We start from the raw sequence: 13,703 nt of genomic DNA on the forward strand, positions 1-13,703 counted from the left end.
TAAAGTGGAGAACTTTCTCTCCCAGGGGTAGATTTCCAGTGGAAATGCATTTCTCAGCCATTTTGTGTACTTATTGTGTGCCAGGCTGAAGGAGCATGAGACATGATTATTCCCCACTTGCAGGGAACTCACATCCCTTTCCCTCTTCTTCCTTAGTAATAAAACTATGATTCTTTTTGTGTATATGAGGGGACACATTTATATGCTCATTTTCCTAACATCCTTTGCAGCTGGGCGTGACCTTGTGACTAAGTTCTGGGCAATGAGATTTCAGTAGAAGCTTAGGGTGTCACTTCTGAGAGGGATTCTTAAGCTTAGCTGGAAGTGGGCACTTTTGTACTTTGTCTACTTCCTTTTTCTTCCAGTGTAGAATGTGGGTGTGATGGCTGGAGTTCCACCTGCCATTGTGGATCATGAAGCGATGTGGAAGATGGCAGAGAAGAAAGAGAAGGAAGTAGAATTCCTGATGATCCTTTGGAGCCACCTCATCGTCCCAAATTGTCTTCTTTATTCTGCACAAAAAACACACTTTTACCTTTATAAAGTCATTATTTTCTAGGTCTCTATACTCAACCAAAAGAAGTTCCTACTGGACACAGTGAGAAGCCATTGTAAATTAAAATTAAGAACTCAATAAAATGAAGGCAAATACAAACTACTAAGATACTTGAGAAGAGGGAACCTGGGTGAGTCAGGGAAGGCTTCACAGAGGAGGAAACATTTCAACTGGGTCTTAAAGATTGAGTAAGAGTCTATAAGACTACAAGGTCAAGGGTATTTCAGGTAGCAGATGTCATGCAAGAATGTGTATCGTTTAAGAAGAGGAAAGTATTTTGGTGAGGTTAGAGTACCCCGCCTAAGGTGTGAAGCAGCAAGAGCTAAGCCTATTATAAGCAATATGGGACAAGATCCCATGCAATGTCTTAAAGGCAATGGGGAATCATTAAAAGATGTTCAGCTGGGAGAGAGTCCATGATGCAGACTAGAAACAGCATGCATGTACTGCCTTCATGAAAGGATTGAAAGTGAGTATATATTCACCTTCAGATTGATTGTTTAGGAGAGAGGATTAGAAATCAACAGAGAGGTGGTGGGAGGCACTCAAAGGGAAGGAGAGACAAATGTGGTGACCCATTTGGCAGGACTGGAGGTGCCTGAGGATGCTGCCTTCATGTGGGGAAGAGACAGAGGAGAGCACCGTGGGGCTCTACACTTCTCCCATGAATATTGCACTTGGACCTGCAGGAGGGGCCTCTCCATCACAGCAGGCCCCCAGTCTGATACAGGGAGCTGACTGGAGACTGTGTAGCAGCATTGCTCTGGAGAGAAGCCACAAGAGGGTATCAGTGACTCCCGAAACCTGGGTGTTGCAATGGTACCATCTTGAGGTTTCAGCCCCCAAACACTGCAACTACCTGGGGCTCAGGTCCACTGATGCTGCCTTGCACTGCCCCTGCCAGGTTGGGGAGGGAGCAGGGAGGCTGGGTGCTCTCATGCACCCAATGGCAGGTGCTGTGTACTCCCATTGCTGCGTACTCCCATTGCTGCCAGGAGACCCAGGCAGAACAGGTTCCAATGGACCTGGCACCTACTGCCACTGCCTGGGTCACTCTGACCAGCCACAGCTGCTGTGGGACTTGGGGGAGGGTCACATACCTATACCCCCTGGCTCCTGACACTGATGCCTGAGCAGTATTTCTTTCTAGAAACTTGGGTAACTGATGGAACTGGGTGGGGGAAATATACCACTGCCACTCCTGCTACCATCATCACCACTAGACAACCACAGGGGAACAGAAAGATGCAGGAGAGTAGCAGTGTTAAAGGCTCACAGTGCATCTGCCCATTTCCTTCCTGGAAAAGCTCACGGAGTAGGACATCATCCAAGGACCTCTCCTTCTCTTCACTGAGCAGCAGAGTTCCAGCAGAGTAGAACAGGTATATCACAAAGCTATCTATTTTGAGCTAAGATAAGATGTTCCAGATGAAAAGGAACTGAAATGAGAACTCAGACAACATGAAAAAACAGGCTGTTCTGATACCCCCAAAGGACCACGCTGGCTCTCCACCAATGAATTCCAATCAAACGGAACTTGTTGAAATGTCAGATGTAGAATTCAGAATATTAAACACAAGTAAGATCAATGGGATTGATGAGAAAGTTGAAAACCAACACAAAGAAACCAAAAAATAATTCAGGATATGGATGAAAAATTTACTACAGAAATAGATGATAGAAGAAAAATATATAACAGAACTTCTGGAAATAAGACAGTCATTTGAGGAATGTCAAAATACAGTGGAAAGTTTTAAAAACAGACTAGACCAGGCAGAAGAAAGAACTTCAGAGTTTGAAGAGAAGAGTTTTAAATTAGCCCAGTCAAAAATGAAGATAAAATAATCAAGAAGAATGAACAATCTCTCCAAGAAATACAGCATTATGTAAAACAAACAAATATGGGTCATAGATACCCCAGAGGGAGGGGAGAAAAAGCAAATAGCATGGAAAGTGTATCTGAGGGAATATTGGAGGGAAATTTTCTGGTATTGTTAGAGATTTAGACGTCCAGGTACAATAAGGTCAGTGAACGCCTGGGAGATTCAAGGCAAATAGCACATTACCAAGGCACACAGTCACTAGTCTCCCAGAGCCAAAGGGGAAGATAAAATCCTGCAAGTTGTGAGATGAGTGCCAAGTAACTTACAAAGAAACCCCATTAAGATAATGGCAGAAACCTTACAAGTCAGAAGGGTTTTGGTCTCATTTTCAGACTTCTTTAACAGAACGACTTTCAGCCAAGAATTTCATACCCTGCAAAACTAAGTTTTATAAACGAAGGGGAAATAAAGCAAACATTAAGTGAATTTGTCACCACTAGATCTGTTCTTTAGAAAATGCTTAAAAGTGCCCCATACATGGAACAGAAAAATCAATAGTTACTGCCAAGGACTAGAAACAGACTAGTGTAAAATCACTCAAAAGTTAAAACTCACAGCTCTTACAAAACACAAAGAAGAAAACAAAGCAACGTGGTAACAATCAACACGATGACCAGAACGGTATCTCACGTATCAATACTAATATTGAATGTAAGTGGTCTTCATGCCCCACTTTAAAGATATAGATAGGCTAAACGGATTAAAAAACACAAACCAAATATATGTCGTCTCCAAGAAACCCATTTAACTTGCAAAGATTCTCATAGACTTAGGTAAAGGGGTGGAAAAAATTCCATGTAAATGGAAACCAAAAATGAGTAGAAGTAGCTATTCTCATATCAGATAAAACAACCTTTGAATCAACAATGGTTAAATAAAAGACAAAACTGTCATCATATAATGATAAAGGAATCAAATCAAGAATACATATAGGCACCTAAAAGAGGAGGCCCCAGATTCATAAAACAAATTCTACTAGCTCTAAGGAAAGAAATGAGTGACAATGGGTGGGTGTAAGAAAGATTAATCTGATTTTTTGGTCTGCTTTTTATTTCGTATTCTTTCTAGAAACTTGGATAAATCACAGTGATTAGGTGTGACTTGAGGGCTAGATTGCCTGGGTTTTAAATTCTGTCTCCATCACTTACTAGCTGTGTGACTTTGGGCAAATAATTTAACTTCTCTGTGCATCAACCAACAGGCATACAAAAGTTTTTGTGAGGACTAAATGAATGAATACACATGTAAAGGAGATGACACATAAAAGTCCTCTTAAGTGTTAACTATGGTTTTATCATCATTATCGTTATCATTACTCTGGGAAAAACAATAGAGAAAAATACAATTATAACTTGAGTATAACTCAAGTCATACTCAGCCAATTGGGAGAAATAAGTGGGGGTAGTAGGGAGTGGTGGGGACTGTGGAAAACTGGAAAGCACACGCCACACCTAAGGGAGCCAAGCTCTAGTTGATTATTGTCATGCAGAGTTGCATGCTTACTGTTTCAAAGAGTTGAGTTTTTAAAAAAATAATCAGAACTTATCATATCTCTTAATCTTGAAAAGTCACCCCTAATTATTTCTTCTACAATGTCTTGCCTATGCTAAATAAATGTATGTAGCAGAATCTCCTTATGAACCTCCAGTTTTCTGTCCGTAAGACAAAAGCAGTAGGTATGAAGAGGGTAGGGCTTGTGGAAGCTTTGGGAGATAGCACTGATTGGAGCAGGCACATGGTCAGATGTGGGAGGAAGGTGGCCATTGGGGAAAGGTCTGTGGTGTCCTAGGTGCCTAGAAAGATGACTCCATTTACTCTTTCTCTTACTGCAAAGTCTTCTTGCTTCTCTACTCTCTTCTGCTGTCAGTTCTCAAGCTGCCACTAGGAGAAGCTTATGCAAATTCTGGGGGCACAGGCAGTGTCTTGGAGCTGGGGCATTTCACAGTTCTTATTTAAGAGCAAGGCTTTAAAGTCAAAAGACGTACAAGCGTGGATGTAACATTAGTAACCACACAAACCCCTTAGAAAAGTAAAGCTGGTGTTGGTCCTGTACACAAGATTTTCCAGGAACTTCCTCTTGCCCCGGGAATAATTCTGAAGTCTGACTTGACCCACAAAGACCCTACATACTCTGGCCTGTGCCTCCCTCCATGGCTTTATGCCTTTAGAGTTCAGTTCAAAGAGCTAAGAGAGGCTTTCCTTGACCACCCTGGCTAAATTAGCCCAAACCCGCAACAGTCTCTCTCTAGCCCAATATCCTGTTTTATTTTCTTCCGAGAACATGTTGCTTTGCCATTTATGCTTTCTTGTCTATCATTTCCTACTAAAATGTAAGATTGGGAAGGGAAGGGATTTGTAACTTAGTTCCAGGCATATAGTAAATGCTCAATAAGTACGTGTTGGATGAAAGAGGGTTCAAGAAATCTGTGAGTCACATATCTGCTAATGGTTTATCTTGGGTTCTCTCCATCTCAGATAATACTTCTGTTCAGGAAACAGCTTTTCAGGCCTTAGAATTTTTCTTGGTCCCCTGCTGACAGGCAGGGATAGTGGGGATTTTTCTTACTGGTGGACATTACTCCAAGTCCTGACCACCTCCTGGACTTCTGCATTTCTGCTCACCTCCATCATGGGGCAACATGGACTCTTGGTGCACCCCCCCACCCCCACCCCAGCCTCCAGCCTCCTGCTCAGCTGCCTGGAGTCTACACTACATGCAGGCCTTGTCAGCTCAGCCAAGCCCAGCCTTGGTTGACACAGGAATTCTAGAAGGGGTATGAGGGGACACTGCTGATGGGGAGAAAGTAGGACAAGGTCCTTTGCACCAGAGTCAATGATTGTGTGGCGGCCACATGTCTCCTTCCTGTCCCTGCCTTTCTCTTATTTCTGCCGTCTCCGTCTTCCCAGTGAATCCTTATGAATCCTTCCCTTCCTTTTCCTACCTCCTTTGACTGTATAACCTTAAACCAGAAAGTTGTGAGAAAACATTTTTCATACAACTTAATGGAATCCATTCACAGTTCTGTCTGGTTCAGGCCCACCACCTCCCCACCCTCAGAGAGTGCACAAACTTATGTATACAAGGGGGCTCGGATTGTTTCCTTGGGCCAAGGCACATAGCTTTCCAGATTTTCTAAAAGATCTGTGTCCCCCAAATTGTGAACCACTGAACAGGCTTATTCCAGAGTGTTGATCCCAGAGTGAGACAACTTCCACCTATAGAATGTTCAGGAAAAGACAAACCCCTGGAGACACAAAGTAGGTTTGTGGTTGCCTGAGGGCTCTGAGTGGGAAGGGAACAAGGTTTTCTTTTGGGTTGATGGAAAGGCTCTAAAATTAGATTGTGGTGATGGTTACACAACCATGTAAATTGAAAAAAAATCGTTGAATTGTACCTTTAAAATGAGTGAATTTTATGGTATGTAAGTTATACCTCAGTATAGCTGTTAGAAAAATAGACACTGAATTTCAAGGACAGCATGAAAAAATATAAATGTCTCATTAATAACTTTTTACCCTGTTTGATTACATGTTGAAATGATAATGTTTTGAATAAATCGGGCTAATAAGAATATTTTTTAAAATTAAAAAGGGGCAACTGGTGACCATGGGCTACCTCTCTAGGAGAAGGATGTTGAGCAAAGCCAGGGAACTCCATGTCCCCTTTAACTGAGTAGGGGTGGAGGTGGAGCGAGAGGGCTTCCTAATCTCTGCCTTGAAGGCCAAGATCAGACTGGTCAGATCGCAGGTGGGACTTACTGATGTGGAGAGGTTCATCCTCGGGTTTGGTTGAAGACGACTCGTTGTCCTCAATGTCCTTGCTGCCGGTCACTGGGGTCATATTCTGGGGCTCATCTGAGCCAGGGTTCATAGAGAGCATGCTGCTCTGGGGGGATGACCCCGCACTGGTCCGGGTCAGACTGAGCGTGGAGCCGCGACGGCTTGGCTTGCGGCTGGCGGCTCGCATTAAAGGAATTTTGTATTTCTTGGACTAAAGGAAACAGAAAAGGGAGAGAGATTTTACAAGGAAGAAAAGAAGGATGGAAGAAAAGAAGGAAGAAAGCGGGGGGGAGGGAGGGAGAAAAGGAAGGGAAGATTGGAAGGAAGGAAGAGAGGAAGAAGGAAGCCTGGGTAGAGAAAAAGAAAAACCTGGCTTTGACTGTGAATTCCTTTTAGCTCTTTCCAAACACTATGGGACATATCCCGGATCTGAAGTGACCTTTTGCCACACATGAAGACAATTTAAAAAATGGTGTCTTGTTTGAAGCAAGTGTGACAGCGCTTACTCTATCACGAGTGCACGATTGCCTAATAGGTATTGCCAAGATCCAGAATAGTTTCTACCTTTTCTTTTGTAATAACTGTTGGAGTTGTTTTCTAAACTGTAGAAGAGGATGGACCTAATTTCTTTAGCTACGTCTTTGTTTTGCCCTCCAAATGGCATGTATCAACGTCTTATTTACCTAGTTAATGCCTAGGCCTCAAAGAATGAAGATTTGTATCCACTGGGGTTTCTAAAGAATGCAAGGTGGAAAAAATTCTAGGAGGTGGAATGGGAGAAGCAGCTAGGGTTGTGATGGGTGACTCATCCTAGAGGAAATCAATCCGTGAGGGGAATGTGGATTTTTTGGAAAGAAAGGAGTTAAAAAGGGTTGGTTACAGGAGTGTGTGTTCGTGTGTGTGCATATGTCTGCCCTCCTGAGAGACTGGTGTCACTTCAGCACACACTGTTTGGGGTTATGTCCTCATCAAACTCATGATCCAAATTGCAGAAAGACTTCCTAACTTGCCCAAGATCACACAGCTAGCAAGTAGCAGAACTAGAACTCAAACCCAGGTCAGGCTAATGCCGAAGCTAATTACTATGCTCTACTTGAAGCCTTTTTTGGTGGCATTGACAATGCCCTTGAGTTCATCCTCATGATTCTTTACGGCATTTAAAATGCCAGGTTTGCAGTGGGGAAGAATAGGTTCTCAGCCACTTAAGCTACAGTTGATACTCAATTAATAGAAACAATTTTATCTGAGAACGTTTAAAATGAAAGCACTGGAGCAGCAGGCTGATGTCTTCTTTAGATGAACCTCATAGCGTCTGATATTCTAGGAGGGGAAATAGGGAGCACAGACAGCACTGAAGGCTACACCAATATTTAACATATTGAACAGGGGGTGGAGAGAATTCTATTTGCAGGATTGATTTCAGGAAGTCCATTGTATATGATCAGAAGTTGTATTTTGATTGGCTTCCTTGTGGGGGCGGATCTTTCCTGTTCTAGAAGAGGGGAGGGATTTCTTGGTTGCACAGGGGAAGAAGAATGTGGGGGAAGGGCGGGGGAAAGTTGCGGGTGGTAGTAAAGATGAGCGCTCTCTCTGTGACCACCTCTATATCCCCTAAATCTTCAGCAAAATTCCGTATAAATGACAGAATGCTTCAGGCTGTGACACGTTGTGGAATTTGGAGTTTGAGCTGAGTTTAACTAGATCTCCAAGGGGGTATGCAGTTTACAAAATTACTGTGATACAGAGAAAGCAAATACCAGGCGTTGGAAAACTTTGATAAATTAGGAGCTTGGTACAATGATTCCTCGGTCCTGACGCTGCCATTGGTTGAGAGGTTGCCAGCCTGACCCTGTACTCCCTGCTACCTTGGGGAAAGAGGATGTCAGGGTTCAGGGACAATACATGTAGAAGTTGCTTCTTCATGCTTTATCTAGCACAGTATGAATTCCTTATTCCAGGAACCACACTCTTTAGATCAATGAAATTTTTGAGGCCTGGACAGATTGTGTCACAACAGAGCCTGGAGTCTTGTAATGAGCACTGGAGTCAGAGCCAGGGGACCTCAGGGACAAACCATGCCTCAGTTTCCTCATTTATAAAACAAAAAGAGTGGGCTGGGATCATCTCAAGAGAGCCTTCTATACCCAGAGTTCTGTGTGCATCTTCCTTGAGCTAGGATTTTATCTTACGCTCTTAAAGTTGCCATTAACTAAAACTTAATTAACTGCCCTAGCCGGGAAATCCAAAGTGAAAGGCTGACACTTCCGACTGAGAATGGCAGAAATATAAAATGCGGAGGAAGATGTGACAGGCACTTTCAGCATCTTGCTTGGCCTTTATTGAACCAACTCTTTCTGAATTGACTGAAATCCCTAAGTGCTGCTTCCTTATTTTTTATATTTCACCCAGGAGTGGTGTTAATCAGCTGCTGGCTCCTGCCTCAGTAGAGGCTGACTTTTGGCAACAGAGGAAAAGATTTCCTTGAATGGTTCATTATACTTCCTAGGAAAGCAGGGGTTGCAAACTGGTGGCCCATGGGGAGCTATGTTTAGCTACTAGGATTTTACAACATTGGGGGAATTTTATATAACAAACTAAGATTTTCGGTTTCTCTTGTAAGTAATAAGCCCAGGCTTCCCATTCTCATGTGGAAAAATGAACTAGAGCCAAGCAGAGTTTCTTTCCCTTAGGTGTGCACAAGTACCCTGGTTTGCCACAGACCTCACTACTCCTTACTGTACTTCCACTTCTGTCCCATGACTTGCCCTTATTGGTTAGAAATCTGGCCTGATTTTTCCATTAATATAATTTACCTGGTTCTTAGGAACACTGCCTTGGCACTGACAAACTCTATCACACAGAAGGGTATCAGGGGCTGTGGGAGTTGGTGAGATTCTCTCTTTCAAAGTCCTCTTTTTACAGGCAGAGAAACTGAGACCAGGAGAAGAGAAAGGACTTATCGAGAATTGAGTCACTGCATCTGAGCCCTGTTTTCTGAGTCCAAATTTAGTGCACCTCACCCTTACAGTGGACCGTGCTGCAGCCCAGGTTTGACCCTGCAAACTTGCTGGGGGTTTCAGTTTGTGAGAGTCTAGCAATTCACTCTCCCCACCCCCACCAGTTTTAGTGGTGGACATTACTGAAGGACTTTTTTGTTGTTGTTTTCTTCAGGTTTGTGGCTCCTGCTGCTTTTCCTGTGCATTCCTGGAGACGGATGCACACGATATCTCCATAGCAACTTTCTGTAATAAAAACAAAGGCTCCTACTTCTCAAGCCTAGGAACACCCTGATGAAAGAGCAAGAAACTGGTGAAATCTTCATGTGGGGCAATTATAAGCATGACGTCATGGAGAACAGGCATGTGAAAAGGCCCAAGTTTAATAAACCGACCCCAAATTAGCTCCTGTCTCTGCCAGTACCCAGCAGGGTAACCGCATGCAAATCACTCAACCTCTCTGAATCTCAAATTCCTCCTCTCCTACCTGGGGATAAGCATAGAGCCCCCCGGGGTTAGTAAGAGGGCATAGTATACATAAAGAGGTTCTCTAGCGCAGAACCTGGTCTCTTGCAATTACGTTGAAAAGTGGCCTCTAAAAAGTATACAACTAAAATAGTGCTAATCATTTCCCCATTTTTAAAGCGAGTTTGCCTAATGTTTCCTGGGGTTCTTTGCTGAAGTTCTAGGCGGATACAAGCATTATATGCATTTCATGGGCAAGGAGACAGGTTCAGCAAACAACAGTTATGTGCTTGCCCAGTGACCTTCGCCTATCTTAATGTTACCTCTTGCTGTTGGTATTATGACTGGGCTTGTGTTTTGAGTAAACTTGGGAGATTCTAGGTTAGAAATAGTTTTGGGTAAAAAGAATCTATGTCTTGACATCTTCTTGATAATAAACGTATGTCCCAGTGTGTGGGAAATCCCTTCAGTTGAAGCCCTCATTTCTTGTTTTCTGATTGAGTTTAAAAAAAGAGTGACAGAGAGACAGAGAGGGAGAGAGAGAGAAATGACTGTTATTGATTTAAAGATAGAGTGAGGTGAGTCCATTTCCTTCTGGTGACAATCTTATTAAGCAGCTGCTTAGCACCCCCTCCCTTCCCCACCAGGTAGTGTCCAGCCAAATGTCATTTCTTCTGTAATCCCCAGATAACCATTTTAATTAAAATGTACAAAAACCCTCCAACAGCGTGTGGTTCTGACTTCTCTTCACTGTGAGAACCAACTGGAAAAAAAAATTCCCATCTGAAGAAAGACCTGTGAAAATGCTCCTGGGGTCAAGTTCGGGCCTGGGAGCCAGGCGGTCAGACCACCGGTGGTTGGTTACCTTTGGCGCTGACGCTGTGATGAATTGCTCCCACTTCTGTCCCATGGACTTGTCCTTATTGATTTTTTTTATTGTACTCTTGCTTCCACCAGGGTCCCTGAGTAAGAAACAGTTTAATGAATTTTCTGTTTCCAGAGCTTCAGTTTATTACACGTTCTTTTAAGAAATGTAATAAATAGAGGAAGAATGGTGGCTCGTCTCTGTTGGGATTTTTTTCCCCTCCTCCTGTACTTGTGACAGAGCAAGAGGCTTTGTCAGTAGCTGGGTTTTTTAAGTGGAACTGGGATCAGAAGGGACCCTTGCTTACTGGGAGGGGGCTAAGGGAGGTGCCTCAGGGAGGTGGCAGGTAGCTGCATCCTTTTTGCACCTGTTTGCAGTTTAGACCCCTGTCCTCTCATAGACTCCTGGGCAAGCCTTCAGTTACTCCTGGCATGGAGTAAACCCATGTTTATTTATGTATCTCTGCTTTGGCCATTGGCTAAGTGTCCCACCATCAGGGACCCTTCTGAGTTGAACAGAGAATATTACAGGGTTGGACTGAGTTGAGGGGAGCTCGTGGGGTGGACTCCATAATGAAAATCACTGATTGGAGGTTTATCCAGCAAAAGTTCTCTATGATGTTATGTGCAAGACACCCCTGTGCCTTCCAACTGAATCATCTCCATCCCCGTCACCTTGTGATATAGTCACTGTCATCCCATTTCACAGCTGAGGAAACAGAGTCAGGAGGCTGATGCCACTTACCCAGATGTGGGTTTACAAAGAAACTAATGAGGCTAAAGCTTTGGGGCCCCTTGCACACATGGGCCCCTGCTCTGGGGTCCTGCACCTAATTTTGTATGGTAATTTTTGTATCCTTTTCCCTAAAGTGTCCCCTTCCCCAATTAAATAAGCTTCAGGTTCCCACAAAATCTGCACCTCCCCTCAGGCATTGAGAACTTTCTGGGTAGGAGACTTGAAGGCCCAGCAGGTGCTGTGGGTGACGTGCCCACCACCCCTTCTCTGGAACCCATGAGACCAGACATGTGGCCAAATTCATACTTTCGGCATTTTGGAAAGGATACGCTGCACACACTGTGTTAACAAAGCCCCTGTGATGGGGTCTGGAGCAGCCACCTGTACCTGAGCACACTGTCATTTCTGCAGGAAGCACGTGAAGCATGTGGATATTTACGCTAAGTGGGATAGATAAAGACTGTAAATAGTCTCAGGTCAAGTTCTACAGCCAGCTTGGTTCTTGTCAGATTTTGCTGCTGAACGAGTTACAAAAAAATTAAGTTTTCAGAGCTTTTTGGATCTTGGACTTGTGGCTATAGGGCAGTGGGTCTGTACTGATGAGTAAGCAGGGGTCTCAGCCTGCGGTCTCTCCACCACCTTTACATGTCTACTGACTAATCGCTTGGTCTGTCTCTCTGCCCACCCATCTATCAATGCAACTCTTTCTTTAGCTCCCTTTTCTCCGCAGAGAGGATTTTAGATGGCTAGGATCCTTTGTTTAAAACATTCGGCTGGCTCTCACCTAGGCGAGAGCAGGGACTTGAGGAAATAAGATGGGCAGACTTGTTTTGATCAAGAGAAACAGGGGTCCAGGCTGGTTAGTATTGAAAGCAGTCCTGGGGGTTGGGGAAGTGCTTAGATATAGAAGGTAAAAGGTGATTGAGATAAACCTCCCTTAAGGCTGACTTCTTATGGCCTGGGCGGGGCCAGAGGAGCAGAATCAAATGGGGTCTTCTCACTAGTGGGACCTTGTTGAACATCTACCAGCAAACAGCTACCCCGTGAGAAATACACACAGACCCCCGAGGTGGACGTCGGGCTGGGGAGGTGGGATGAGACTGTGCCGCTGAGCTTTTGTAAGATTTTATGTTTGATTACACAATAAAAAGACCTCTGAATAATTAACAGTGAAGCTCAGTTAAGTTGGTTCTGCCTGCCTCTCCCCTGAGTAATCAAATTAGGGGATATTTAAAAATCCATCCAGAGGAAGCAGCAGTAGCAATACTTCAGCCCCATAAACAATATTTAAACTAGCAGCGCTTCTGAAGTGTGATTTGCGGATCGCCAGCTGGAAACGTTAGCGCTTTTCGCTTTTCGCTTTGGAGAGTTTCCTTCAAGGCTACAGGCTTTTTGCTTTTCCCTTTGCTCAGGCAGCCCCTGCTGAGCCGGCAGCCCCTGCTGAGCCTCCAGCCTCTTCTTGAAGTTCAAAAGCAACTCCCTTTCCCCTTTTAAAATTAAATGTGGTCCCAACCAAGCTTTCAAAATCTTAAATATTCAGGCCCAATCGGGAAGACGGAAGTTTTCCACTAAGGCTGACTTCCAAGATGACCCGGAATCTATTGCGACTAAATGAGTTAAAAATGCAGCCAGATTCCCACAGACCTTCAAAAGGCTCGGAAAGCCCTTGCTCTTGCAAAGCCATTGAGAAAGAAAAGACCTGGTTAGACAGAATCGGTCTTTCTGATGTTTCATTTTCAGTAGCAAATAAACCAAAGAGGAAGATCGATAGAGTGGGGAAAAAAAATAAAACCACCCAGCTTGGGCCAGCCACTGCACATTTTGCAGACAAGGGCCAAAGCAAAGTGATGTTCCTTCCTTGTGTCTGGTGGGGTCACTGTGAGTGTCGTTGGCCAAGTAGTCCCTGTTCGGTACGTTCCCTGAAGGTAGGCATAACACTGTGACTTGCTTTATTCACCAATACATGAGTCAAAGTGTCATGTGGCACTCTGGACAGATGCTTTAAGAACCAGCCCTCAAGTCATCAGATTCCTTTTTTTTCCTGTCTCGTTGATGGCGGAAGCTTGTGTTGAGATGGGATTTCTATCAGTCTGGGTCCCTGACTGACTGTAATGAGCAAAAGGCCCACTTGTTGGACATGCAGGCTGAGCAAGAAAGGAGCTTGTATTGTCTTAAGTTGCTAAGATCTGGGGAGTTGTTCATTACGGCAGCTTAGCCTGGCTCACCTAACTGATTTACTGTCTGTGTGACCTCAGGCAGGTCTCTCTCAGCATCAGAACCAGAAAAGTGTTATCTTGGTAGTTAAGAGTGAGTAGCAAAGTATCTCAAGAATGGAAGAAAAAGTATCCCATGTACTCAGTCTTACTATGAAACTAATTTATAGCTTTCATACGAAAGCTATAACCCAATTATAGCCCAAGAAT

The 13,703-nt window shown here is 43.9% G+C and overlaps 1 protein-coding gene across 1 annotated transcript in view; it reads right to left on the bottom strand.

Moving 5' to 3' along the window:
* The window catches only part of CCDC60 (coiled-coil domain containing 60), a 170,343-nt gene that overhangs the window by 16,833 nt on the left and 139,807 nt on the right, over window positions 1–13,703 (bottom strand). Inside the window, exons 6-7 of the mRNA XM_003790000.1 lie at window positions 10,546–10,642; window positions 6,199–6,430 (exon numbers count right to left, since the gene is read on the bottom strand). Coding sequence (XP_003790048.1) covers window positions 6,199–6,430; window positions 10,546–10,642 — 329 coding nt within the window. The remainder of the gene's footprint in view (window positions 1–6,198; window positions 6,431–10,545; window positions 10,643–13,703) is intronic.

This window comes from Otolemur garnettii, unplaced genomic scaffold (genome assembly GCF_000181295.1).
Source record: "Otolemur garnettii isolate 467f Iridium unplaced genomic scaffold, OtoGar3 scaffold00038, whole genome shotgun sequence".
Lineage (NCBI taxonomy): Eukaryota > Metazoa > Chordata > Mammalia > Primates > Galagidae > Otolemur > Otolemur garnettii.